General features: G+C 40.7%; 1 protein-coding gene across 3 annotated transcripts; it reads left to right on the forward strand.

Annotated features, from left to right (window-relative positions):
• Positions 1-3,178: 3,178 nt before the first annotated feature.
• SKP1 (S-phase kinase associated protein 1) lies at positions 3,179-21,029 on the forward strand. Of its 3 annotated transcripts, XM_057735064.1 has the most exons (7): positions 3,179-3,336; positions 3,640-3,739; positions 6,145-6,241; positions 15,137-15,210; positions 18,050-18,193; positions 19,857-19,997; positions 20,603-21,029. In XM_057735064.1, the coding sequence occupies exons 3-7, from the start codon at positions 6,145-6,147 to the stop codon at positions 20,636-20,638; spliced, it is 492 nt and encodes a 163-aa protein (XP_057591047.1). In that variant the 5' UTR covers positions 3,179-3,336; positions 3,640-3,739; the 3' UTR covers positions 20,639-21,029. The 3 variants fall into 3 exon arrangements, with proteins under 3 accessions (XP_057591047.1, XP_057591041.1, XP_057591055.1); XM_057735058.1 differs by lacking the exon at positions 3,640-3,739 and having other exon boundaries at positions 3,181-3,336; XM_057735072.1 differs by lacking the exons at positions 3,179-3,336; positions 3,640-3,739 and adding an exon at positions 3,758-3,776.
• Positions 21,030-25,443: the final 4,414 nt, after the last annotated feature.

A 25,443-nucleotide genomic window follows, 5' to 3' on the forward strand; every position in this document is an offset into this window, starting at 1 on the left:
TCAGAGACCCACCCCGGTAGCTAAGTGCAGTGCTCTCTTTGCCTTAATTTTTCCCCCACCCCCAGTCTTTTGGAAAACTGGCTCTGGTATTATCACGCCTTCTTCCTGACCCTGCTGTTGCTGATGTAAATTTAAGATATGGGTCCTTCAGCCTTTTGGGCTTTCATTGCTCCAAAAAACTTTCTTCCTCTAAAAATCTTTGGGTTTTGAGTCCATTTTGCAAACTAAGATCCAAGAATTTCACTTTTTTTTTTCTTTGCATTCAGCACTCTCTCCTCTGGAGTAATAAGGTAGTATGATTTTAGATGATTTTAGATGGAAGGTTTAGAGTTTGACAAAAGAGAAGAAGGAGGGGCTAAGCAGAGGAATGTGAGGCTCAGAGAGGTGAAATAACTTGCCCAAGATCACATAACCATTGCGGTGCTTAACCACTCTATCAGGGGAGCAAGACTGAGAAAGCTGACACAGCAGGAAAGTACAGCCAGGAGATCTCTGACCATGAGGACTGGATTACTTCTTAGCTTACATGCTGTCCTATGGGCTGGAACACACATCCAGAGTCTGAGGTCTCTCCCATGGGCAGGTGCCTGAGAAAGGGAGTATGACTGAATTCTGGACAGCACAGTCCAATTTTAGATCCACTGAAAATGTTGGTCCTCATAGGATTGCTCCTGTGAACGCTTTACAGCTGCGAAACTCTGTTTACAAAGGGAGATCATCTCTGGAAGTGAATTCACCATAAAAACCAGATTTTCCCACCTGGACTGCTTGAATCCCAGGACTTTAGCTTCCCTGGAGGTAATATGCTGGGAATAGTTAATCAGAAAATATTCCTGGCATTGGAGGGATGGGGCTAAAATTCAATATCTGGGCTGTGGTTGCAGAAGCATGGCCAGGGCTGGAACCTCAGCCCTTCTCTGCAGTGACTTTGTGACACTGGAAAAGTCCCCTCTCTTTTATTTTCTTCCTCTATAACACAAGGAATTTTGATCACATGGTGTGCGGAGTGACTGAAGTAAGGATGAGACCTCAGCCTTCTCAGGGCCAGCTCCAGGATCAGTAGAACCTCCCCCCACCATCCCCACATACCAAGGGGACTTTGTGGGGGCCAGTCCTTTTTGACCTGGGCTGGTGATTAAGGACAAATGAGTGGGGATGTGTGTTCCCCAGCCTCCACCCCACAGTCCTGCAACTGTCTTGTCTCTCCTGAGTGGAGGGTGTGGTTGATTCAGAAAATGTGAAGCTAAATGAGTCACCTTTGATAGACACTCCTGACCCCTTCTTAGCAGTGCTTAATCACTGAGTCCCTACTATAGCGGTTTCTCAATTTACCCTGGGTTTAAGAATCACTTGGGGGAACTTGTTCAAAGGCAGAAAAACCTGCCCCCAGGGAGCCTGATTCATTACATCAAGAGTGGACCCAGGAATCGGCATTTTTCTTGACCTGATGCCTTTTTTTGAAGTAATGAAAATTTTGAATATGTAATACATTCATATGGATCAAAATCCAAAAGGCAGAAAGGGTACAGATTGAAAAATTACCCCAACCCTCTTCTCCAGTCACTTAGTTCCCCTCCCCTGAGGCAAACAATTACTGTGTATCTTTCCTGAGATAATCTATGCATATAATAGCTGCATGAGTAAACAAAATCTGCATTTTAAAAACAAGAATCTCTTCATGATTCTAATTTTGGGGGACCACAGACATTTGGAAAAAACATATACCTACTTTATGCCAGGCCCTGTGCTAGATCCTTAGGCTAGATGTGTGATGTGGCACTGTTTAGGATGCTCCACAAGGCTTTACAAGGTGCCACCTTGTTTGCCATAGGCAGGGGAGCAAAGGGGCTCCAGAGGTTCTTGACTAGGAGCCCTTAAGTTTGAGCTGCTGAGGACAGGGCAGTGTTGTGAGAAAAAATATGAGAGCCGTAGGTCCTTTTCATCTTCCTGTCATCAGCTGTGGCACCTGGCAGACACTGGATACCACAGCTTGTAGACAAAGACCTGGTAACCCAAGAGGCTGCTTGGCCTCCCTGCCCAGTCCCATCCCAGAAGAGCTGTAGGCCCCTGATTTCTTTAGAGGGCCCTATGTGGAAGTGTCTTTTGTCGCTTTGGCGTCAGGAATACCATCACGTGCCTGTTGGTTAGGTGAACCTGGCGCCTTAGTCTCCTAGGGAGGGGTGGCGATGTTCCCTAAGCAGAGCAGAGCAGAGCTTGTCAAAGTGCCTGACTGGAGCGGGTGGGGGCGGGAACTTCCAGACTAACTCCTTTCCCTTAAGGGTCGGCGTCATCCTAGGGAGACTATCACGAAGCCTTCAGGGAGCACCCCATACAAGAGTTCTGCGCAGGCTGGGCTCTGGCTCTTCACACACCCTCCCCGCTTCCCCACCCCGCCCCGGGGCTCGGTACACAAATGCCGAACCAACGGATATTCACTGGCACAGGGAGGTCTCCTCCCTAGACGTGGGGTTTCCCTGCAACCACGCTTATTTTGGACTGGAGGCCTCTTCAGAAGTCAACGATAGGAAACGGGTTAACGGTATAAAGAAAATCCTTGCTCTCCCACTTAACCATTCTGAACCTGTTCCCTCACAAATAAAAAAGGATAGCGATATTTCACCGCACGGATTATTGTGGAGGGTGAGCTAACTCATGTTAGGTTCAGGGGAGGACACTGAGGCCCTGCGCCGCCTCTCACAGCGCTGACTGGAAAGGCCAGCTCCCATTCTTTCTCTGAGGCCCAGTTTCTCTGTCCTGAAAGGGAGCCGCAGCCCCTCCCAAACACACCACCCTCAGCACACATACCCCTGAGCGCCCCTCCCTCCCCCCTCCCCCCTCCCCCCCGTCCCTCGCCCCTCCCTTCCCCTCCCTCCTCTTCCCTGTTCCCTCCCTTCCCCCTCCCTCCCCTTCACTCGCGGCTTCTCGGCTTCTCAGGACTGGGGTCTTTAATTCAGCTTAGGACAGTCCCCGCCTGCAGGACCCTTGCAGGTCGTGGAGCACGGCAGCCAGCCCCGCCTTCCCGCTTTGAGGAGAGCGAGCCGAACTTTCGAGGGAGCGGGTGCGCAGCAAGGTCCCCCGCGCCTCGCCCCGCCGCGTCTCCGCCTGGCCCGCCCCGCCGGCCTCCGCCTGCCATCAGGCGGTCTCGGAGGCCAGCCCCGCCGGCTCTGTGACGTCACGGGCCCCAGGGTCCTCGGCGCCTGCGCCCGCTCCTATAAACGCCGACGCCGCGCCGCTTCGCCGTATGGGCCTTGTCCTCCGCCTTTCTGTTTTTCTCTCTGCAGACGCCGCCCTGCTCTCCTCAGCCTCCGGCCTGCGAGCTCCTTGAGACCTAACACCGTGAGTAGCCGCCGACGGAGCTGGGAGGGGCGGTGGCGCCGCGGCTTGCGACTGGTGGCCGCACCGCTGGGGTTTTGGCCCTGCTGAAGGCGGGAGGCGCCAGGGTCTGGGCTTCTCTCAGGCTCGGTGCAACCCGTTGCCGACCTCATTCTCCGGGAGGTGCCGGCGGGCCCCATTCTCTCACCCCGCCTGTCGACCCGGCGAGGCCTGTAGCCGCGCGTTTTCGTGGGAGGGAGTGGGTGCCCGGGCGGGCGGGAGGGAGAAGGTGCGAGCCGAGCCCGGGATTGGGCCTTCTCTGCACAGGGCGACCGTCAGCCGTCGCGGAACTCGGCTGAAGGCCCAGGCTGGGGCCGGGGGCCTCCCTTGGCTTGGAGCCTTTCGACCCCGTGGACCCAGGGCGAAGGTAGCGGCGAGGCTTTGAGTGGAGTTCCCCGGCTGTCGTGAGCGTGGGCGTGTGTCCATGTTTGTTTTGGTGTCGCGAGGGAGCGTGGCAGTGGTAGTGCGGGAGAGCTGGATTCTTGGCTCCCATCGTTTTTCGCCCCTGTATCTGGCGTCGCTGGTCACCGGTTCTGGCTGACTCTGCTGGGGCCGAATCTTGGCAGAGCGCCGCCTCCTCCTTCGGAATGTTTTTCTCCCATGATTTTGCCACAGCCTGGGGATGCTGAAACTGGCTGTTGTAATAGCAGATACCATCGTCCTAGTGGTGTGGCTTCTAGGCGCATTAACTCTTAACTCGAGGTGCCTGGCTCTTGAAGGGGTAGGACGTTCACCTGCTTTGATTCATTTTTTAATGGAGAGTTCAGGGTTTAGGTTTTGGGTCATTAGAGCGTCACAGTAGAATGTTTTTGTGTCATAGAGCAGTGCAGATTTCACTCTAGCCTCTAAAAAGGGGTGTCAGAATTTCGGGTCACTTAAAACAGGTTTTCTTCCTTTATGTTGTTGCTAGAACTCACCTCATAGAAGGTGATTTAATTCACAAGTACCGGAGCATAAAGAGTTGAAGGGATGATCTTGAAAGCATGTCAAACAAAATTTCATCCATTATTATATGAAAATTTTGCTCAGAATTCTAGCTGTATAACACACACAGAAAAGTTGTATTTGAGTATCAAGTTAGCGTTACAAAGTGCATCGAATTAAGGATTAACCGATTGCCTCCCTGCTGTTTATTTAGTAAAATCTCAACTCCCGTAAGACTAACCTGATACACGCATTTGACTATGACTGAGCAGATCTTGCTCTTTATATCAAAAGTTACTTGAAATTTGAAATGTTTGTCTTGCTTAAAAGTAATATTGTCAGCTGTATTGCCAGACTTGTGATTCTGTAATGTTCACTCCAGTACTATGGAACATAAAAGGAACATAGAATGTCTTGTAATTAAAATTGAGCTCACGTTAAAATATTTCTTTTGGGGATACCTTCTGTCATTGCCTTGTCCCAGAGAAGGGCCTCTGCTCTGGGTCTTTCTCCATGGAGCAGGACAACTGCATTATTGGCAAGTGCAGAGCAACATGGAGAAGCAGACATATTTGTGAACTGTAAAATGAAATCTGATTCTCTCTGCCCATGGATGAGTGAGAGCTGGATATTTCAATGGCTGGTTTTAAAACAGCTTTACCTTTCTGCTTCCTTGCCCTAACAGTTCGTCTCGTTTGGGAAATGGAGACGGTTGTCTGAGAAAAGCAGAATGAATATGTTAACTGATTTAATGGGTCTTAAGTCTTGGGACCTAAAATAGATTCAATCTTAAAAACATAGAACTTGGTTTTAAATGCCAAGTTCTATGTTTTAAAGTTATAGCAACATCACAGGATTATGATGGGCCTTTAAAAAAATCTATGCGTGAAGTTTAAAGAGGTCTTGAATTTTTAAAGTCAGGTATTGCTGCTGATCCCCCCTCCCCTGCACCACTTCCCCAAGAATCTGAAGATGGTAAGAAATTGCTGCCTTTAGGAGCTTAGAAGTTTTAATTTTAAAGAGATGTGTGTTTTTTTGGTTTTGGTTTTTGTTTTTTTGCCAGAACTCGTTTTTTGAAGTTAATTGCTTAATTAACTTTTAGGTGTCTGTTTCCTAATGACTCATAATTAATCTGAGTTAATAAATACGTTTTTGAAGCAAGTAATAGGTTATTACTATGAGGATTTTGGCAGAAAACTTGGACATCTAGACAGTCAGTAATGAAAGGTAAAAAGGACTCTGAAATTTATTAAGTTTGGGGCATTAGGCCAACATCTATTTATCCTTAAATGTTGTATTCTCTTCTATATGGTCTTGCATTGATCCAAACATAAATAAGTATATCCTGACCTACTCTTTGGATCTGAACTCATTTTTCACTGGTAAGTCTCACTATCGGAAAATTACTCTCTTGATAGCTTTATTTCCGACTGACCTCCCTCAGTTTTGCAGGTGGTTGATTGTGGCAGTTAACTATCTGACAGTTTACTCCTATTTTGAGTGGTCAGTGTTCAGTGAGAGCAGAAAGGCAGGCAAAGAGTAAAGTCCATTTTAGATATATTTTGCATCAAAAATATAAAGTGTTAATTCTAAAACTTATACCAGTAATGAATTCAGTAGGGCAGGCCTTAAAAGCATCTGTTCCTAGGAGTTACACTTTGAAAAAATTTTATAGAAACACTTGTGTGCTAGCCTGTGAATAATTATTTAGTGTTTTATAGGGTTATATACTACAGGTCCTTAGGATTTTATGGTTAATAAGTTAGGTGTCTAACAAACTGTAATTGATGAAATGCCATTTAGAAGTAATCTCTCAAATTTCAAATTCAATATAATAAATTTTTTTAGATGCCTTCAATTAAGTTGCAGAGTTCTGATGGAGAGATATTCGAAGTTGATGTTGAAATTGCAAAACAGTCTGTGACTATCAAGACCATGTTGGAAGGTAAGTTTATTAGAAAACCTGGGTCAGGGAAAAAGGAAGAAATAGGTAGCTTGATATAACCTGTGAACATTGAGTCTACAGAAGTAACAGTCTGTCAAAAAATTCTCAAGGGTATGAAGGGGTAAAGTTTCTTCAAAGTATTAACTGCATTTTTTTTGATACAGGTAATTTTTTCTGCATTTTCTGAATTAATGAGTTTTTTTCCCTTAAGTAGATAATACTATAAGCTAATATTGAAATGATTTCCAAGCCTCAGACAATGGCGCATTTCTCTTTCAAGTAAATTTGCATTTACTTGACAAAAACTAATAAAGCCTTTGGAAAAGAGATACCTTATCTATGGTAGCTAAATAGAACACCTTGTTTCAACAGGGGGTAAGCTGAGTAGATTGTAAACTGAGTAGATGTCTGTTTCTTTCCTTTTTTTTTTTTTGGACTGAAGTCTTCCCTTTGGTCTGTTTAGTCATTCCTCTGAAACTGCTGCAAAACATACATGCAGTACATCAAAGAAAGAAGGCAAGAAAACAGGTCCTGAAACATTTTGGAACTTTCACTAGTTAACATGGATCTCTTAATATTATCATTGGGTTGGTAGACATTAATAGTATATGGAGAGGGCTTCCTAGGTGGCGCAGTGGTTAAGAATCCGCCTGCCAATGCAGGGGACACGGGTTCGATCCCTGCTCCAGGAAGGTCCCACATGCAGCAGAGCAACTAAGCCTGTGCGCCACAACTATTGAGCCTGTGCTTTAGAGCCCGTGAGCCACAGCTGTTGAGCCCATGTGCTGCAACTGCTGAAGCCCGCTCGCCTAGAGCCCATGCTCCACAAGAGAAGCCACTGCAATGAGGGGCCCGCGCACCACAACAAAGAGAAGCCCCCACTCACCGCAACTAAAGAAAGCCCGCACACAGCAAAAAAGACCCAACACTGCCAATAAAATAAATAAATAAATAATTAATTAATTAATTAAAAAAATAGTATATGGAGACAAATCAGTTTCTAGAATTGGTGGGAAAAAAACTTAGTAGTCATAAGGATGTTCTTGGGATTTCCCTGGTGGTCCAGTGGGTAAGACTCTGCTGTGCTTCTTATGCAGGGGGCCCTGGTTCAGTCCTTGTTCAGAGAACTAGATCCCACGTGGAGACCCCAACTAAGACCCGTCGCAGCCAAAATAAATAAATGATAAATATTTAAAAATAAAAAAATGTTCTTCAGTGCATTTGTCTCCATACCTGCAGGGGATTGGTTCTAGGACCCCCTATGGATACCAAAATCCATGGGTACTCGAATTCCTTGTATAAATTCCCTTATATAAAACGATGTAGTATTTGCATATAACCTACATACATCCTCCCTTATACTTTAGATTGTCTCTGGTTTATTTATACCTAATAACAGCATAAATGCTATGTAAATAGTTGCCATGTGTGGCAAATTAAAGTTTAGCTTTTGGGGACTTCTCTGACTTTTTTTTTTAATATTTATTTGGCTGTGGGGGCTTATTTGCCGCCTGTGGAATCTTTAGTTGCGGCATGCGGGATCTAGTTCCCTGACCAGGGATTGAACCCAGGCCCCCTGCATTGGGAGCGCAGAGTCTTTAACAACTGGACCACCGGGTAAGTCCCTCCATGGTTCTTTGAATCCGAGGATGTGGGACCTGCAGATATGGAGGGCTGAGTATACTCAAATATCAAAAATTTTTATTTGTAGCTTATAGATATTTAAGTGAAGTTATGTGCCAGGCATTAGGTATATGCTGATGAAAAGAAGGTAAGTGAGAAATGGTCTTTGCTCTTGAAGTATTTATAAACTAGGAAGGGAGATAGATACCAAACAAGGCTAATGGTGACATGGTATAATTAGTGCGTTAATGAAGTTGTGCCAAGTGGTGCTATGGGAACACCTTGGCTGATGTTTTCTTTAGGCTCGTGGAGAGTGTAGTGTGTAGTACTACTGAGGTGATATTTCAGATGTAGTAAAATTAAGATGTTTTGGGAGATCATTCTGAGGTAAAGTAGACAGGATGTGTTTTTAAAAATTGAGGCTTTTAGTTGGGGTTGCAGTTGTGATACTGTAGTTGATAGAGCTGAGGAACAAGTAAATGACTTTGAGCTTGAACATGTGTATGTTAGCGATTCCCTCAAAAGATCTTTGTAATGGTGGCCATATTGGGGCAGGATGGGGTGTTGAGTGAAGTCAGAAGTGGAGAATCTGTGGAGTAGGATTTATGGAAACCAAGGGAAAGGGAGGCATTTTGAAGTGACCAGAGTGATTATCCGTTTCATATACTGCAGACTGGTCACTTAGGATTTCAGGGATAACAAGTTAAAAGACTTCTAACGACGGGTATTAGGTGTGGTAGAGGCAGAAGCTGAGTTGCAGAAGGTTTGTCTTCTGTTTTCTAATAGAAAATAAAAGCTGAACATATTTTCAGTTTTCTTTCTGGTTTTTTCCTGTTTTCTAATTGTTTGTGGTAATTGACAGCAATTATGTGGCACTTACAGTCTTATACCATTACTTCTGTTAAGTAGTAAACCCCTTGGTACATCTCACAGTCACTGTTCATGAAGTACATGTTGAGTGAAGAACTATGGTATGGTCACTAATAATAGAGTTATCCAAGTGTCCCTAAAGGCAGGTGAGTAAGGCTTAATCTAGAAGATGTAGAAACAGAATTGCTGCCTGAATACTTGCTTTGGCAATGAAAGTGTTCTTTATTTCATCTTAGTTGGTGTCTGGCACACTACTCTGTCCTGTGCTGCTTCAAAGAAGCATTTGCCAATGTTAAGTACATAGCGCTTCTAGAAGATTTCCCAGGTCAGCTTTGACTGAAGCAAGTGGGTGATCAGACAGCAAGAGTTAAATGTTTCTTTCCTTGCATAGCTTTGGGCATCAGAGGTGAATGGCTTTCTCTTAAGTACCAGTGGTTTATATAGAATTCTAGCCTCCTGAGGGCTGGAGTGTATTGAAATAAAATATTCTAATCACTGGACAATCAGAAGTGAAAATCTTGGCATGTGTACACAAGGATTGACTGATTTCTTCAGGTCCAGGGTGTGGTATCAGGATACAGATGTCTTTCAAAAGTCCTTGAAACTAAATAGCTTAAAGGAATGACTGTTGGTACTTGTGCATTCAGTCTAAAAGCAAAAAACATTGCAAATCCTTGATTTGAATGCTAGAGAAGTGATCCTTTACGACTATAAGGCCCTTATTTTTGATGTGATTTAAGCCTTCTTCTAAGTAACGCTTGTATCTAAACAGGCTGGTCTTCTGTACTATATTTCCTCTAATTTTTTCATTTCCCATGCATTTTACATAGTATAACTTTCCCCTCTGGTTTAAAAATATTTCATACTAGTTCAAGAAAAGCATAAGTGGCTTGGTTGAAATTGAAATATTATCATTTTATAATTTTACTCTCAGCTGAGATGGGATCAGGGAAAGGCTTGGGTGGGGGGGAATGGAGGGGAGATGAGTGAATGCACGCATATGGGAAAATAGGATACTTTTTGAATCTACTCATCTTTACCACTCCACTGGAGAAGCTTGTTTAGCTCATTGATCTCCATGTTGTCAGTGCATTGTTTCATTTCTCATCTAGCCTTTGACAGCTGATCAGTCACTTCTACATTTGGCTTTCAGGATACTTATTACTTACCTCACTCACAACTTGTCTCCCAATCTTTAAAGCCTTCAGTTTCCCAGTTTGCTTAATCATTGTACCTCTTCACTGTATCAGTACTCATTCATTCCCTTGGTTATCTCAGCTAGTCTCATAGTGTTATAAATCATTTATACATCATTTCCCAAACTTACATTCAGTTTTTTTTTTTTTTTTTGGCACACGGGCTTAGTTGCTCCGAGGCATGTGGGATCTTCCTGGAGCAGGGATCGAACCTGTGTCCTCCGCATTGGCAGGCGGATTCTCAAGCACTGCGCCACCTAGGAAGCCCTTACATTCAGTTTTGATCTTATTTTATTCTATTCTATTTATTTATTTTATTTGTTGGCTGCATTGGGTCTTTGTTGCTGCACACGGGCTTTCTCTAGCTGTGGAGAATGGGGGCTACTCTTCATTGTGGTGCACAGGCTCCTCATTGCGGTGGCTTCTCTTGTGGAGCACAGGCTCTAGGTACATGGGCTTCAGTAGTTGCGGCACATGGGCTTAATGGTTGTGACTCATGGGCTCTAGAGCACAGTCTCAATAGTTGTGGCGCACGGGCTTAGTTTCTCCGAGGCATGTGGGATCTTCCTGGACAAGGGATTGAACCCGTGTCCCCTGCACTGGCAGGCGGATTCTTAACCGCTGCGCCACCTAGGAAGTCCCTATTTTGTTTTATTTATTTACTTTTTTTATACAACAGCTGCTGAGACTCCAGTTCCTTTTTTTTTTTTTTTTTTCTTTTTAATGTTTATTTATTTGGCTGCACTGGGTCTTTTTTTTTAACTTTTAATTTTTTTATATTTTACAATAAACTGCATATATTTAGAGTGTACAGTTTGGTATTCCAGTCTCCCAATTCGTTCCCCCCCCAACCCTCCCCACTTTCCCTGCTTGTTGTCCATGTTTGTTCTCTACATCTGTGTCTCTATTTCTGCCTTGCAAACCGGTTGATTTGTACCATTTTTCTATAGTCCACATATATGTGTTAATATACAATATTTGTTTTTCTCTTTCTGACTCACTTCACTCTGTATGACAGTCTTTAGGTCCATCCATGTCTCTAAAAATGTCCCAGTTTCATTGCTTTTTACAGCTGCATAATATTCCATTGTATGTATGTACCACATCTTCTTTATCATTTAGGTTGCTTCCATGTCCTGGATATTGTAAATAGTGCTGCAGTGAACATTGGAGTGTCTTTTTGAATTATGGTGTTCTCTGGGTATATGCCCAGTAGTGGGATTGCTGGGTCATATGGTAGTTCTATTTTTAGTTTTGCAAGGAACCTCCATACTGTTTTCCATAGTGGCTGTATCAGTTTACGTTCCCACCAGCAATGCAAGAGCGTTCCTTTTTCTCCACACCCTCTCCAGCATTTACTGTTTGTAGATTTTTTGATGATGCCCATTCTAACCGGTGTGAGGTGATACCTCCTTGTAGTTTTGATTTGCATTTCTCTAATAATTAGTGATGTTGAGCAGCTTTTCATGTGCCTCTTGGCCATCCGTATGTCTTCTTTGAAGAAATGCCTATTTAGGTCTTCTGCCCGTTTTTGGATTGGGTTGTTTGTTTTTTTGATATTGATCTGGATGAGCTGTGTATATGTTTTGGAGATTAATCCTTTGTCTGTTGATTCATTTGCAAATATTTTTTCCCATTCTGAGGGTTGTCTTTTCATCTTGCCTATAGTTTCCTTTGTTGTGCAGAAGCTTTGAAGTTTCATTAGGTCCCACTTATTTATTTTTGTTTTTATTTCCATTATTCTAGGGGATGGATCAAAAAAGATCTTGCTGTGATTTACGTCGAAGAGTGTTCTTCCTATGTTTTCCTCTAGGAGTTTTATAGTGTCTGGCCTTACATTTAGGTCTTTTATCCATTTTGAGTTTATTTTTGTGTATGGTGTTAGGAAGTGTTCTAATTTCATTCTTTTACATGTAGCTGTCCAGTTTTCCCAGCACCACTTATTGAAGAGGCTGCCTTTTCTCCATTGTATATCCTTGCTTCCTTTGTCATAGATGAGTTGACCATAGTTTATCTCTGGGCTTTCTATCCTGTTCCATTGATCTCTGTTTCTGTTTTTGTGCCAGTACCATAATGTCTTGATCACTGTAGCCTTGTAGTATAGCCTGAAGTCAGGAAGCCTGATTCCACCAGCTCCGTCTTTCCTTCTCAATATTGCTTTGGCTATTCGGGGTCTTTTGTGTTTCCATACAAATCGTAAAATTTCTTGTTCTAGTTCTGTGAAAAATGCCATTGGTAATTAGATGGGGATTTCATTGAATCTGTAAATTCCTTTGGGTAGTACAGTCATTTTCACAATGTTGATTCTTCCAATCCAAGAACATGGTATGTCCCTCCATCTGTTTGTGTCGTCTTTGACTTCTTGCATTAGTGTCTTACAGTTTTCTGAGTACCCGTCTTTTACCTCCTAGGTTAGGTTTATTCCTAGGTATTTTATTTTGTTGCAATGGTGAATGGGATTGTTTCCTTAATTTCTCTTTCTGATCTTTCATTGTTAGTGTATAGAAATGGAAGAGATTTCTGTGTGTTAATTTTGTATCCTGCAACTTTACCACATTCATTGATTAGCTCGAGTAGTTTTCTGGTGGCATCTTTAGGATTTTCTATGTATAGTATCATGTCATCTGCAAACAGTGACAGTTTTACTTCTTCTTTTCCAATTTGGATTCCTTTTATTTCTTTTTCTTCTCTGATTGCTGTGGCAAGGACTTCCAAAACTATGTTGAATAGTAGTGGCGAGAGTGGACATCCTTGTCTTGTTCCTGATCTTAGAGGGAATGCTTGCAGTTTTTTACCATTGAGAAGGATGTTTGCTGTGGGTTTGTCATATATGGCCTTTATTATGTTGAGGTAGGTTCCCTCTATGCCCACCTTCTGGAGAGTTTTTATCATAAATGGGTGTTGAATTTTGTCAAAAGCTTTTTCTGCATATATTGAGATGATCATGTGGTTTTTATCCTTCAGTTTGTTAATGTGGTGTATCACATTGATTGGTTTGTGTATATTGAAGAATCCTTGCATTCCAGGGATAAACCCCACTTGATCATGGTGGATGATCCTTTTAATGTGTTGTTGGATTCTGTTGGCTAGTATTTTGTTGAGGATTTTTGCATCTAAATTCATCAGTGATATTGGTCTGTAGTTTTCTTTTTTTGTAGTATCTTTGTCTGGTTTTGGTATCAGGGTGATGGTGGCTTCATAAAATGAGTTTGGGATTGTTCCTTCCTCTTGCACCGGGTCTTAGTTGCAGCATGTGAGATCTTTTTTTTTCACTTGGGCATGTGGGATCTAGTTCCCTGACCAGGGATTGAACCTGGGAGCATGGAGCCTTAGCCACTGGACCACCAGGGAATTCCCTCTCTTGATTTTTGGACTTGCATATTTAACTTCTTGGTCTACCATTGAATATCTAATATGTTCTTTATTCCCCGCCCTCTAAAACGAGTTCTCTGACAACCTTCCCCATATCAGTTAGTGGCAACTCCAATGGCAGCTCCATCCATCTGGTTCCTCATGTTAAAAACTTTAGCCTTCACTAAGGTTTCACATTCTACTTCATATTCTTCTTTCCATCTATTGGCAAATCCTATTGCCTCTACCTTCAAAATGCATACAGAATTGGACTATTTTTCCATAGCTATAACCTTGTACAAGCCACTTGTACTTGCCTGAATCATTGCTAGCCCCATAATTGGTTTCACTTTTTCCCCTCCTGTTCTCTGCTATCTCTTCCCAATACAGTAGCCAAATTGCAGAATGCCCTGTTAGGGCCCCCTCATTTGCTTCTTTCAGTCTGGCTAACTCTGCTCTTGTAACACTAGGTTCCTTAGTGTTTTTAGGACATGTCAGATTTTCCTATCAGAATGCCTTTGCATTTGCCATTTCCTCTGCTTAGGTGTTCTCTCCTTTAGGATTTTACTAAAATGTTATCTTCTCTGTGAGGCATCCTGAGCAACTCTATCAAAAATTGCAGCAATTCCTCCCATTCTCCTGTAATCATTGCTGATTCTTCACTGCCTACGACAGCTATATATTAGAGACTCAGATGTTTGACTCAGAACTATCCATGTCAGCATAACTGATGCTGTGCTACAACCAGTATAACAATGTAGTAACTTTTGACCTCTAATCATGGCACTTCTGTTAAATGAGTTTCTTTGGCAACTCTTTTTTAGTCCTGTGGAAACTAAAGGTCAGACCCATTTGGTTTGATAAATACTCTTATTTAGTAACATACAGATTTTAAGTTTTCTCTTTGGAGCTCAGCAACCACTTTGATAATCTAAAGTTAGGCCTTTTTATTAGAGAAACCTATATATTCAAAATTATAAGTAATACATATATGATGAATAACTTACTAAAGGGTATATGCTGAAACAACCCATGTTCTCATTATCTTCCCTAGGCATAATATTGTTAACAGTTCCTTGTATATCCTTTTGAAAATATTTTAAATATAAATATAAATATATTCCCATTTTTATTCAGATAACATTTATCTTTTATACCTGGCTTTTATTTATTTATTTTTCTTTCTTTATTTTTTTTTTTTGGCACATGGGCTTAGTTGCTCCGAGGCATGTGGGATCTTCCTGGAGCAGGGATCAAACCCGTGTCCCCCGCATTGGCAGGCGGATTCTCAACCACTGCGCTACCTAGGAAGCCCTATACCTGGCTTTTAAAAACTTTAATCTTGAAATCATATCAGTATATATGGAACTGCCTGCCTTGTTTTTTGCCAGTGGCTGCATGATCTGTTGTTTGTGTATACATCTTTGGGCTTCAGATTTTAATAGATTAATGAGATTCTGTTACTCCTGCAATACTTCACATTGTTTTATTTTCCTGAATGCAGTCTATGTAGAGTTTGGCATAAAGAGTAAGGGTAAGCATCTGGCTTTAATTTTTTCCCAGGTGGTTGCCCAGTTATCTCAGTCCCACTTATTAAATCACCTTTCCTCCTAATTAAGACCTCTCTTTATATAATATTCCTATATTTGTCTACTCACACTTTTTTTGTAGTTTTGGTTTGGTTCATGGAGCTGTACCTGGGAACCACCAATTTTAAATACTTTTAAGAGAACTGTTCTTAGTAAAGTACTTTTATAGTCTTTCATAACATGTTTTGTAAGTTACTTGTTTGAAACTGCCTGGGTTGCTATAATGGAGTTAGAAAATAATGGCAGCTCTCTTCTGGTTTTCTTAGATTTGGGAATGGATGATGAAGGAGATGATGATCCAGTCCCCTTGCCAAATGTTAATGCAGCAATATTAAAAAAGGTAAGGTAGCAAACAATACACTTATTGGTATGTATCGCTTTTTTCATCAGCAATATCCTGGTGATCTTTCTGTATTGATACATAGCTTCCTTAAAAAAAACAAAACAAAAACAACTTTATAGTTAGATTATGACTAAGATATTTGTTTTAGTTTAACCAGGCCCTGTGAATATTTAAGTTGTCTAGTCTTTTTTTATTAATACATTTAAATTATTGAAATATAATAATGGTATGGGCTTAGCAAAAAGGAAAATTTTTTGTATTGCTTGTCTACCAAATGGGTAGTTTGAGAACAGGATACATACTTTTTTGGGTTTGTTTCTTTTCTTTCTTTCTTTCTTTCTTTCTTTCTTTCTTTTTTTTTTTTTCTCAGTTTATCACCTTACCTTGTGTCTAAGCATAAGCAGCCCTGTACGTATTATCATTATTATGTTTTTGGTTGGGCTGCATGGCTTGTAGAGATCTTAGTTCCCCAACCAGGGATTGAACCTGGGCCTGCGTCAGTGAAGGTCCTAACCACTGGACCACCAGGGAATTCCCCAGTCCTCTACGTTGAATAGGATTTTAGTGTTTCAGGGCATATGGCTTCTTAATAGAGCTGGCTGTTTAATTGAATGCTCTTCTGAAGAAACAGCAGCCAGTTTCCACAATGGACGGAAAACTGGCTAGGCTTAGACATGGGAATGGTCGTTTCTAGTTGGCCCCTTTCTAAGGAATTTTCAGAATCATTAAGTATGTGCAATTGCATTTTATGCTTTCTCTTGACCCTGACATGAGATGCTGCTGCACTGCATGTTTTTCCATATTCTTACCATGATTGGCTATTACCAATCTCTTTAATATCCCTAGTCTGGATAAAAAGCCCCTTGTAACCACTATTCTGTATTCTGTCTCTATGAATTTTACTATACTGGGTATCTTATAAAAATGGGATCATAGAATATTCTTTAATGTCTGGCTTATTTCACTTAGCATAATGTTTTCAAGGTTCATCCATTTTGTAGTCTAAGAGGCTTTTTATGGGAGTTCTTTATATACAGTTTTTGCTACACTGCTTCTCTTAGATCAATTCATAGTATTTTATGGTTTAGAAGCTTTACATTTTATCTAGGTAGATCTCCTTTCTGACTTCTGGGTATTGTATTGCAAATTAACATTCTATTCTATGCTAATATAAAATGCTTCTAAAAGGACTTTTACTTGCATTCATCCAAATGCTAGGCATTTTTTAGGTGCTGGAGGTACAGCAGTGAACTAAAGAGACAAAATCTCTGTTTACATTCTAAAGGTGTAGGGGAAGCATACATCATAAGAAATACGTCAGATGGAAAAGCTATGGAGTATAAGTGGGATGGTAGGGGAGGAGTTGGCTGTTTTTAAAATAAAGAGGGTTAGGAAATGCCTTACCGTGAGAATATGATCTTTGAACAAAGACATTGAATATGTGGGGGAAGAAAGTTCTGGGCAGTGGGAGCAAGTACAGTGACCCTAAAATAAGAGCATGTCCTATCTTTTGAGGAAAGGCAGGGAGGCTAGTGTGGTGGCTAGATCATAGTGAACAGGCAAGGAAGTAGTAGAAAAGGTCAGTTAATGGGCTGAGTGATATAGGGCCACTTAGAATAAGTTTTTCCAACCTATTTGCATTATTACTTAATATTTAAATGTAAGTATATTTACTGATTATATGATCCAAAAATTGTAAAAGTATACAGTAAAATTTCCCTTCCTTGTCTCTACTGACTAGAAATTCCTTTCAGCATTAATTTCTTACGTAGCCTTTTAAGACTTTTTAAATGCCATTGTGATACTAATAGATTTCTTTCTTATATTATTGGAATACTTCTTAAAAAGCTATTTAATTAAAGCCTTTTATGCTTGGCTTTTTCTTCTAGAAGTAGTTCTTTCCCTTTTTTTGTATCCTGGTAGTATGATTTCTCACTTCTCCCATTTTCTCTCAGCATTGTTTATTTCCCCAACATTATAATATAAAAAATGTTAATCATACAGAAAAGTTAAATTATTCAGCAAACATCCATTTTCCTACCACCTAGATTCTGTAACTTAACGCTTTCGGTATAGGTTGTGGTCTTTATGATGGTACACAGTAGCTAATCAGCTTCTGGAAATTTTAATGTGTTCATTCCCTTACTAAGGGAACTTTAGGCTTTTCCTGCTTTGTTCTTGTACTGAATAGTCTTGTGCATGTGTCTAGGGGTTTAGAATTGCTTGGTGATCATGTATGCACACATTCAGCTTCTGCAGCTACTCCTACTTTACTTTTCAAAGGGATTATACCAATTTACACTCTACAGTAGAAGAGTTCATGTTATCCTCAAACTATTGCCAATGATTATCAACATCTTGATTTTTATTTCTTCTGGCGGTGCAGTCTAAAGTATCTGGTGTTAATTTTGCATTTAATGAGGCTGAGCATTTCCTCCTTTTTTGGATGTTCATATTCAGATTTATTTTGTAAAATTGCCTGTTCGTATCTTTATCCCATTGCTGTGTAGAGATTTTTAAGATTTTGTATTTTATAGGGTAACCCATTGCTGGCTTGTACATGTTGCAGGTATTTCCTAGTCATTGTCCTAACTTAATGTATTTTTTTGCACAGGAGCTTTTTAGTATGGTCAAGTATAGTAACCTATCTTCATGGTGCGCTGTTGTCTAAGATCTTCCATGAACTCTAGGGTTGTGCTTTTCAAGCTTGGCTACTAACTTTATTATTCAAGTTGACATATCTAGTTCTTAGTCCCATGTGGGAATAACCTTGCCCCAGCAGTGGAACAAAGTACCTTGTTATAAAATGTCACATAGGAATAAACTTCTCTTGTAGGTCATTCAGTGGTGCACCCACCACAAGGATGATCCTCCTCCTCCTGAGGATGATGAGAACAAAGAAAAGCGAACAGATGATATCCCTGTTTGGGATCAAGAATTCCTAAAAGTTGACCAAGGAACACTTTTCGAGCTTATATTGGTATGTGTTTAATGCATAGTATAAGATGTTTCTAGTCCATAACCTTTAGCACTTTTCATAGAGTTAAATTTGTTAAATTCATTGGTACTGAATTTTAACTCTAAACTCATGCAATCCTATATTTAAATCCATGTACAATAACCATATTAAATGTAAATAGTCTAAACACCACAATTAAAGGTTAGAGATTGTCACATTGGATAGAAAAGTAAGACTTAGCTGTTCTGTCTACAAAAAACTCAGTTTAAATATAAAGACACAGTTAGGTTTAAAGGGTGGAATAAGATAATATTAAGCTAACAATAATAACCAAAAGAAAACTGGAGTAACTATGCTGAAGTAGATTTCAGAGTGAAGAATATTACCAGGATTAAAGAGGGTACATTGCATGATAAAGAGATCTGTTCATTATTTAGCGGACATAAGAATCCTAAATGTTTTTCTGCCTAAAAGCAGAACTTCCAGAAAGTGAAACAAAAACCAGTAGTGCTCTAAAGGGTAAGTAGGCAAATCCATAATCATAGAGATTTCGACATCTGTCTCTAAATTGATAAAGCAAGTAGACAGAGAATCGTAAGGATGTTGAAGACTAATGACAGCAGAATACATATTCTTTTCAAGTGTATATTTCCAAGATAGACAGGTTGTGGGCCTTAGAGCAAGTCTCAGGTGGTCCAGTGGTTAAGACTTCCAGTGCAGGGGTTGTGGGTTTGATCCCAGGTCAGGGAACTAAGATCCCACATGCTGCGCTATACGGCCAAAAACAAAACAAACAAAGCAAATGAAAAAAAAAGTCTCAAATTTAAAAGGATTCAAGTCATACAAATTGTTTTCTAATCACAATGGAATTAAACTAGAAATCAGTAACAGAAAGCCATCTGGAAAATCTGCAAGTATTTGAAAACTAAGTAACACATTTCTCAGTAACCCATGAGTCAAAGAAGAAATCAAAAAAATTAATATTTTAAACTGAATGGAAATGAAACAACGTATGAAAATCTGTGAGATACAGCTAAAGTAGCATTTAGAGAGAAATTGATAGCACTAAACACCTATATTAGGAAAGAAGAAAAGTCTCAAATCAGCAATCTAAGCTTTTACCTTAAACTAATGAAAGATGAATTTCAACCCACAGAAAGGGCGTAGTAAAGGTAAGAGCAGAAATCAATAAAGTAGAAAATAGGAAAACAATAGAGAAAATACAAGAAACCAAAAGCTGAATCTTTCAGAAGGTAAGTAAAATGTAATGTTATAACTACTTACAGGATCTTAGTTCCCCAACCAGGGATTGAACCTGGGCCCTTGGCAGTGAGAGTGAAGAGTCCTGGACCACCAGGGGATTAACTGAATTCTTTATTTTGTCAAGATTTGACTTGTGTTTGTGTGCGTGTGCACCCACATAGAGCTGCCGGTAGTGGGCATCCTTTAACATTTGAGGAAGTGTAGTTTGCTGAAGGCAGCCCAAGGACTCAGTATTACAAAGGAATAGCAAAGAATGGAACATGAACAATAATCTTTCACAGAATTTTATTTATTTATTCATTTAATTTCTTAAAATTAACTAGTATTTTCAGCTAAATTAGATATGGATTGTTAGTCACTAACTTTGGATTTAATTTAAAGCATTAAGTATACTTTAATGACAACAACAATTACTTTACAGGCTGCAAACTACTTAGACATCAAAGGTTTGCTTGATGTTACCTGCAAGACTGTTGCCAATATGATCAAGGGGAAAACTCCTGAGGAGATTCGAAAGACATTCAATATCAAAAATGATTTTACTGAAGAAGAGGAAGCCCAGGTAGGTAGCTAACAGCTTGTTCTTGAGAGAGACTAAGACCCATAGCCTGCTAGGAAAAGATATTTATATCAAGGAGTCTTGACCTTACTTGAGGGAAAATAGTAGATACTTCCTGTATATTAAAAATATTCTGGTCTGTGTCTTAGTCTAAGCAATTAGATGATACTGTTCTTTTATAAGCATAAGAACAATTAGTTTTCATCCAGTGGTGCTGTTCCTTAGCAGTTACTAGTTTTGGCACCTGGGACCTTACATGTAAGCCATCGATATTTGACTTCAGAAGAGCAGGCGCTATGGATTGTATGCCAGGATACTTCAGGGCACCTTAGTGAATGGGAAAGAAAGGAATGATTTTGTTGACACAGGTCATTTCTGGTGATGAAAACTGTAATTGCTCATTGCCTTTGCTTTTTTTGATAATTTCAGCAGGGCACAATAGAAAACTGGGGAGGGAAAGAATGGTAACCTGAAAGTGTACTCTTAACCTGGTTTTTCGAGTTTTCCAACTCTTTCTGACCCACCTCACAGGCTAGTGATGAATCATTAGGTAGTAGTTTTAGGAAAGACTACTTAAGGTAACTTCTTATTTCTGTCTCTCCTCCTAGGTACGCAAAGAGAACCAGTGGTGTGAGGAGAAGTGAAATTTTGTGTCTGACGCTGTAACACTGTAAGGATTGTTCCAAATACTAGTTGCACTGCTTTGTTTATAATTGTTAATATTAGAAAAACAGTCAACAAATGCAGCAGCAAATCAGTTGTATTAGCCGAATGTTGTGCTCATTGCATGTGTAGTTTCAGTACAGATTCCAAACTTATGGCTCCATTTCTTCTAGTATGATCAAAAGTTCTTTTTTCTTTGCTCTGAATAAAATTGAACTGTGGGTTCTCTATGGAAAGTGGCATTTTGGGCTTTCCCTCTTTTTGTAAAGCAATTTCTGCCTAGTTTGCTGTCCAGTTAACTTTAGTGACTTTTAAAAGTTGGCACTGTAAATAAAGCAACTTGCAAAAAATTTTCTGAAATAGAATTAACAATGTATTATCTTTATTCATGAGTTGGAAACTAGAGAAAGGCTACTTGAGGTAAATGTTATCAGAGTGGGGTTATCAGAATGTCTTCCAGTTTCCTGGAGTCAAGGAGTGCCACTGGTATTAATTAGCCTGTATGTAGCAGGGCTCCCTTAATTGTATCTGAGGACTTGTTTTTGCATTTTTAATCCTCTCAGCTTTGAATATGTTGACTAGAGGCTCAGTTACCTACTCAGTTTGTGGTTTGGGAGAAAATATAATTAGACAGTTTGCTGGCTTTTCAGTTAAGACAGTTAACCCATGTGGTGTGTCATCTTTTTATAATCAGTAATCCCATGTGGGGAAAACTATTCACACTACTTGCATGTAAAAAAATAATTTAACCTTTAATGTTAAAATGTGTGTCATAGCCCAGAAAGCATCCGTCATAAATGCAAGATACTTTCAATAAAAAGTAAGTTACACAGTAGGTAGTAAATGGTTTGCTTTTTGTGTATTTAAATGTTTTTCTTCACTTAATATTAAAAGAGTTAAATTTATGTATGGTTGTTCAGTTGGAAAAGACTTGCAAGCAGTTCATGTCCTAGCTCAGTGGAGGCTGCTGAAGTAACAGGAAGGTTCTGATAGACTATAGTTCACTTGGAGCCACTGCCTCTGTTTTTAACTGGTGTACTTGGGCACACCAAACTGCACTGCTAGTTTCCAGCCTCTCCCCTACAGTAGAATGAAGTTTCCTTGATAGTTTGATAGCTCACAAATTTTTAATTTTTTTTCTTTCTCCTTGTGCTCCCATTTTTCTTAATTTCCAGTTAGAGTTATCTGTGTTCACAATGTAGTCTTAATGTGTTCTCTTCATGTGTACTGTGAGCTCTTCTGGCTCAGATTATTACTTGACAGTAGTTTGCCTTTACTTCATTTCTTATTTGTCCCAAGTCTACCTTTATAATAAAGTTCCATATGCTGTCTCACATGAATCCCCATATGTTGTGTGTACCAGAGATAGCAAACTACAGCCTGTGTGTGGGTGAAATCCAGCATACAACCTGTTTTTGCAGTCTGTGAGTTAAAAATGGTTTTTACATTTTAAACGGATTGTTAAAAAATAGATACACAAAGACTGTATCTGACCAAAAAGCCTAAAATATTTACTCTCCGGCCTGTCACAGAAAAAGATTGCCAACCCTTTGACTGCTGCTGGATCCCTAATTCCCTTTACTCAGGAAGTAAGCTTTTTTCTCCATTTGTTCTGGTTTTAGTGGGGAGTGTAGCAGCGTTCAGTCCTGGCTGGAGTGTCTCATTTCTGCTGGAGTGTCTCATTTCTGCTATCTCACAATATAATGGTCAACTCTTGGACAAAGTTTAACTGCTTCAAGTATATCCCTGGCAGTATCATAACAAACAAATCATTACTGAAAGTCCAGGATTGTTAGCATTTACTCTGTTTAGATTGGAAAGGAAGTATCAACTTCTAGGATGCAGGAGCCTATTACTATTAGCTCTTGATCTGTAACTCCCAAGAATTGTTAGAATTACAGGACCAAATAACATCACTACCCATATATAAAGGATACTGGGATCTTTCTGAATATGTGAGACTGAGTGAACAGGCAATATAGTAGTTTAAAATTCTCTTCCCTTCCTAACTTTCTGTGGACCTTGGCCCTAGTCTTTATTTATTTATTTTTAAAAAAATCATCTGGAGGACTTTTTTTAAAAATTTTATTGGATTTATTATTTTTTTTACTGGCTGTGTTGGGTCTTCGTTGCTGCACACAGGCTTTCTCTAGTTGCTGAGAGTGGGGGCTACTCTTCATTGTGGTGCGTGGGCTTCTCGTGGTAGCTTCTCTTGTTGCAGAGCACGGGCTCTAGGTGCGTGGGCTTCAGTAGTTGCACATGGGCTCTATAGTTGTAGCTCATGGGCTCTAGAGCGCAGGCTCAGTGTTGTGGCACATGGGCTTAGTTGCTCCGCGGCATGTGGGACATTCCTGGGCAGGGCTCAAACCTGTGTCCCCTGCATTGGCAGGCAGATTCTTAAACACTGCGCCACCTAGGAAGTCCCTGGCCCTAGTCTTTAAACAAACAAAAATTCCTGATAATCTTAAAACTCTCATGTTTAATAGAAATCTGACAGCTCGTCCAAGAGAAAATAGACAGTTTGTAGACATTATGTACCCAGATAAATCATAGGCATATTGAGGCCCTTGAAACTGGCTGCATCACTTTCCTACCCTTTTCCCTCTTTCCTGCTATATTCTTACTATTTCTTTATTTTTATTTATTTATTTCTTTGGTTGCGCCATCTCCTTAGTTGTGGCATGCATGTGGGATTTAGTTCCCTGACCAGGGATCGAACCCAGGCCCCCTGCATTGGGAGTGCGAAGTCTTAACCACTGTACAGCCAGGGAAGTCCCTCACTATTTCTTCAGTATGTCTGCCAAGTGTTTTCCAGGCTCTCACCTTGTCTAAGGAAAGTGAGTGGCCCTTTCCCATTATCCATAATAGCAAACCTGTGTTCAAAGATACACTCACTTCTGTCTGCTATCTCATTTCCCAATTATTCTGAGCTAATACTATATAGTATGAAATCAAACTGTGAGGCTGGAGTCCTGCCTCTGCCTCTTAGTGCCTACATAGTCTATAGTAGCTACCTGCAGCATGTGCTTTTGGTGATGAAGACTCCTGTGACAGTCCTTTGGTTTCTCAGCTTCTGATTGATTCTCTGGGTCACTTGTGATGGAAAGTAAACCAAACCCTTTCTGAATGTTAACTTATTACTTTCTCCCTAACATTGTCACGGATTAAGGATATGCACCCTCAAGCAGATTTTAATAACGCGTAACCTCTTGAAGTGCTGTTATGTATTATTAGCTAGCCTTCATAAATCTACCTTTTAAAAAAATTTATTATTCATTTATTTATTTATTGGCTGTGTTGGGTCTTCGTTGCTGCACACAGCTTTTCTCTAGTTGTGGAGAGCAGCAGGGGCTACGCTTCATTGTGGTGCGCAGGCTTCTCATTGCGGTGGCTTCTCTTGTTGCAGAGCACGGGCTCTAGAGCGCTGGCTCAGTAGTTGTGGTTGCACGGGCTTAGTTGCTTCTCAGCATGTGGGATCTTCCTGGAGCAGGGCTCGAACCCATGTTCCCTGTACTGGTGGGCGGATTCTTAACCACTGTGCCACCAGGGAAGCCCCATAATTCTACCTTTAATATACAAACTAGGTATTGGTTTACAGTTTTTATATTTTTCCAAAGATTCACAGAGGCATCCCTTTAGGTTACAGATCCCTGAGTGGCATTATAGCTGTGATTTGTTTATTCAACTGTTTGAACATACTAGCTGCTGGAATTAATTAAGCAAGAGCTATATTATAACTTGATGGACTGCTACGATTGTAGCCCTGTAACCTGATGTCATGGTAATGCTGTGCTTAGTCTGGAACTAGCTGGAGAAGGAGGAAGAGTAACAGTGAGTCACTATGGGCATATGACTCTTTATAGGCAGTTTGAACAGGGAGAGGAAGTGGTTTCTTTCTTTTTTTTTTAAATAAATTTATTTTATTTTATGTTTGGCTGCATTGGGTCTTCATTGCTGCACATGGGCTTTCCCTAGCGGGGGCTACTCTTTGTTGCTCTGCGCGGGCTTCTCATTGTGGTGGCTTCTCTTCTGGAGCAGCTGCTTCAGGCGAGCAGGCTTCAGTAGTGTGGCTTGCGGACTCTGGAGCTCAGGCTTAGTAGTTGTGGTGCACGGGCTTTGTTGTTTCGCAGCATGTGGGATCTTCCCGGACCAGGGCTCGGACCCGTGTCCCCTGCATTGGCAGGAGGATTCTTAACCACTGTGCCACCAGGGAAGACTGAGAGGAAGTGGTTTCCACAGGGAAGGAGAGTAGCCGACCTTTTGATCTGAGTGTGCCCTTTACCTTCTCCACATCCATCAGAATCTCATCTTTCCAAGCTTCACTTGTGCTTGCCGCCAGTTCCATTTGAAAATGTTTCTGATTATTCTTTTTATAAAGCTCAGTATACACGGAAGTGAGAAGGTACCAAATAAGTGTTCTCCTTATAAGTTGCTTGTGCTTTAAAAAGGTGATAATCTTCAATTGTCTGGATTTGTGTGAAAAACGGAAGAGAATAAGGGAGAAGATTGCAAGTAAAGGATAAGCACATAAAATGGTTAAATCCCTGAAGTGTAGCTCCTGGCTCCTTTGTAGGAAGTGTAAGACATGGTTGCCCTTTTAAGAGTTTTTGGTGTAGGCAAAGCATAAATACTTCTGGGAGGAAATGAATAACTCCAATAAAAATGTTCTGGGACAGAACAAGGTTAGTGAGCAAATGGGGGCTACAGGGCTGGAAGGGTCTAGGGAAGGCTCCATGAAGGACTTGGTTTCAAAGGTCAAGTTGGATTTGGTTGGGGTGGAGGGATG

Source organism: Hippopotamus amphibius, chromosome 1, assembly GCF_030028045.1.
Source record: "Hippopotamus amphibius kiboko isolate mHipAmp2 chromosome 1, mHipAmp2.hap2, whole genome shotgun sequence".
Lineage (NCBI taxonomy): Eukaryota > Metazoa > Chordata > Mammalia > Artiodactyla > Hippopotamidae > Hippopotamus > Hippopotamus amphibius.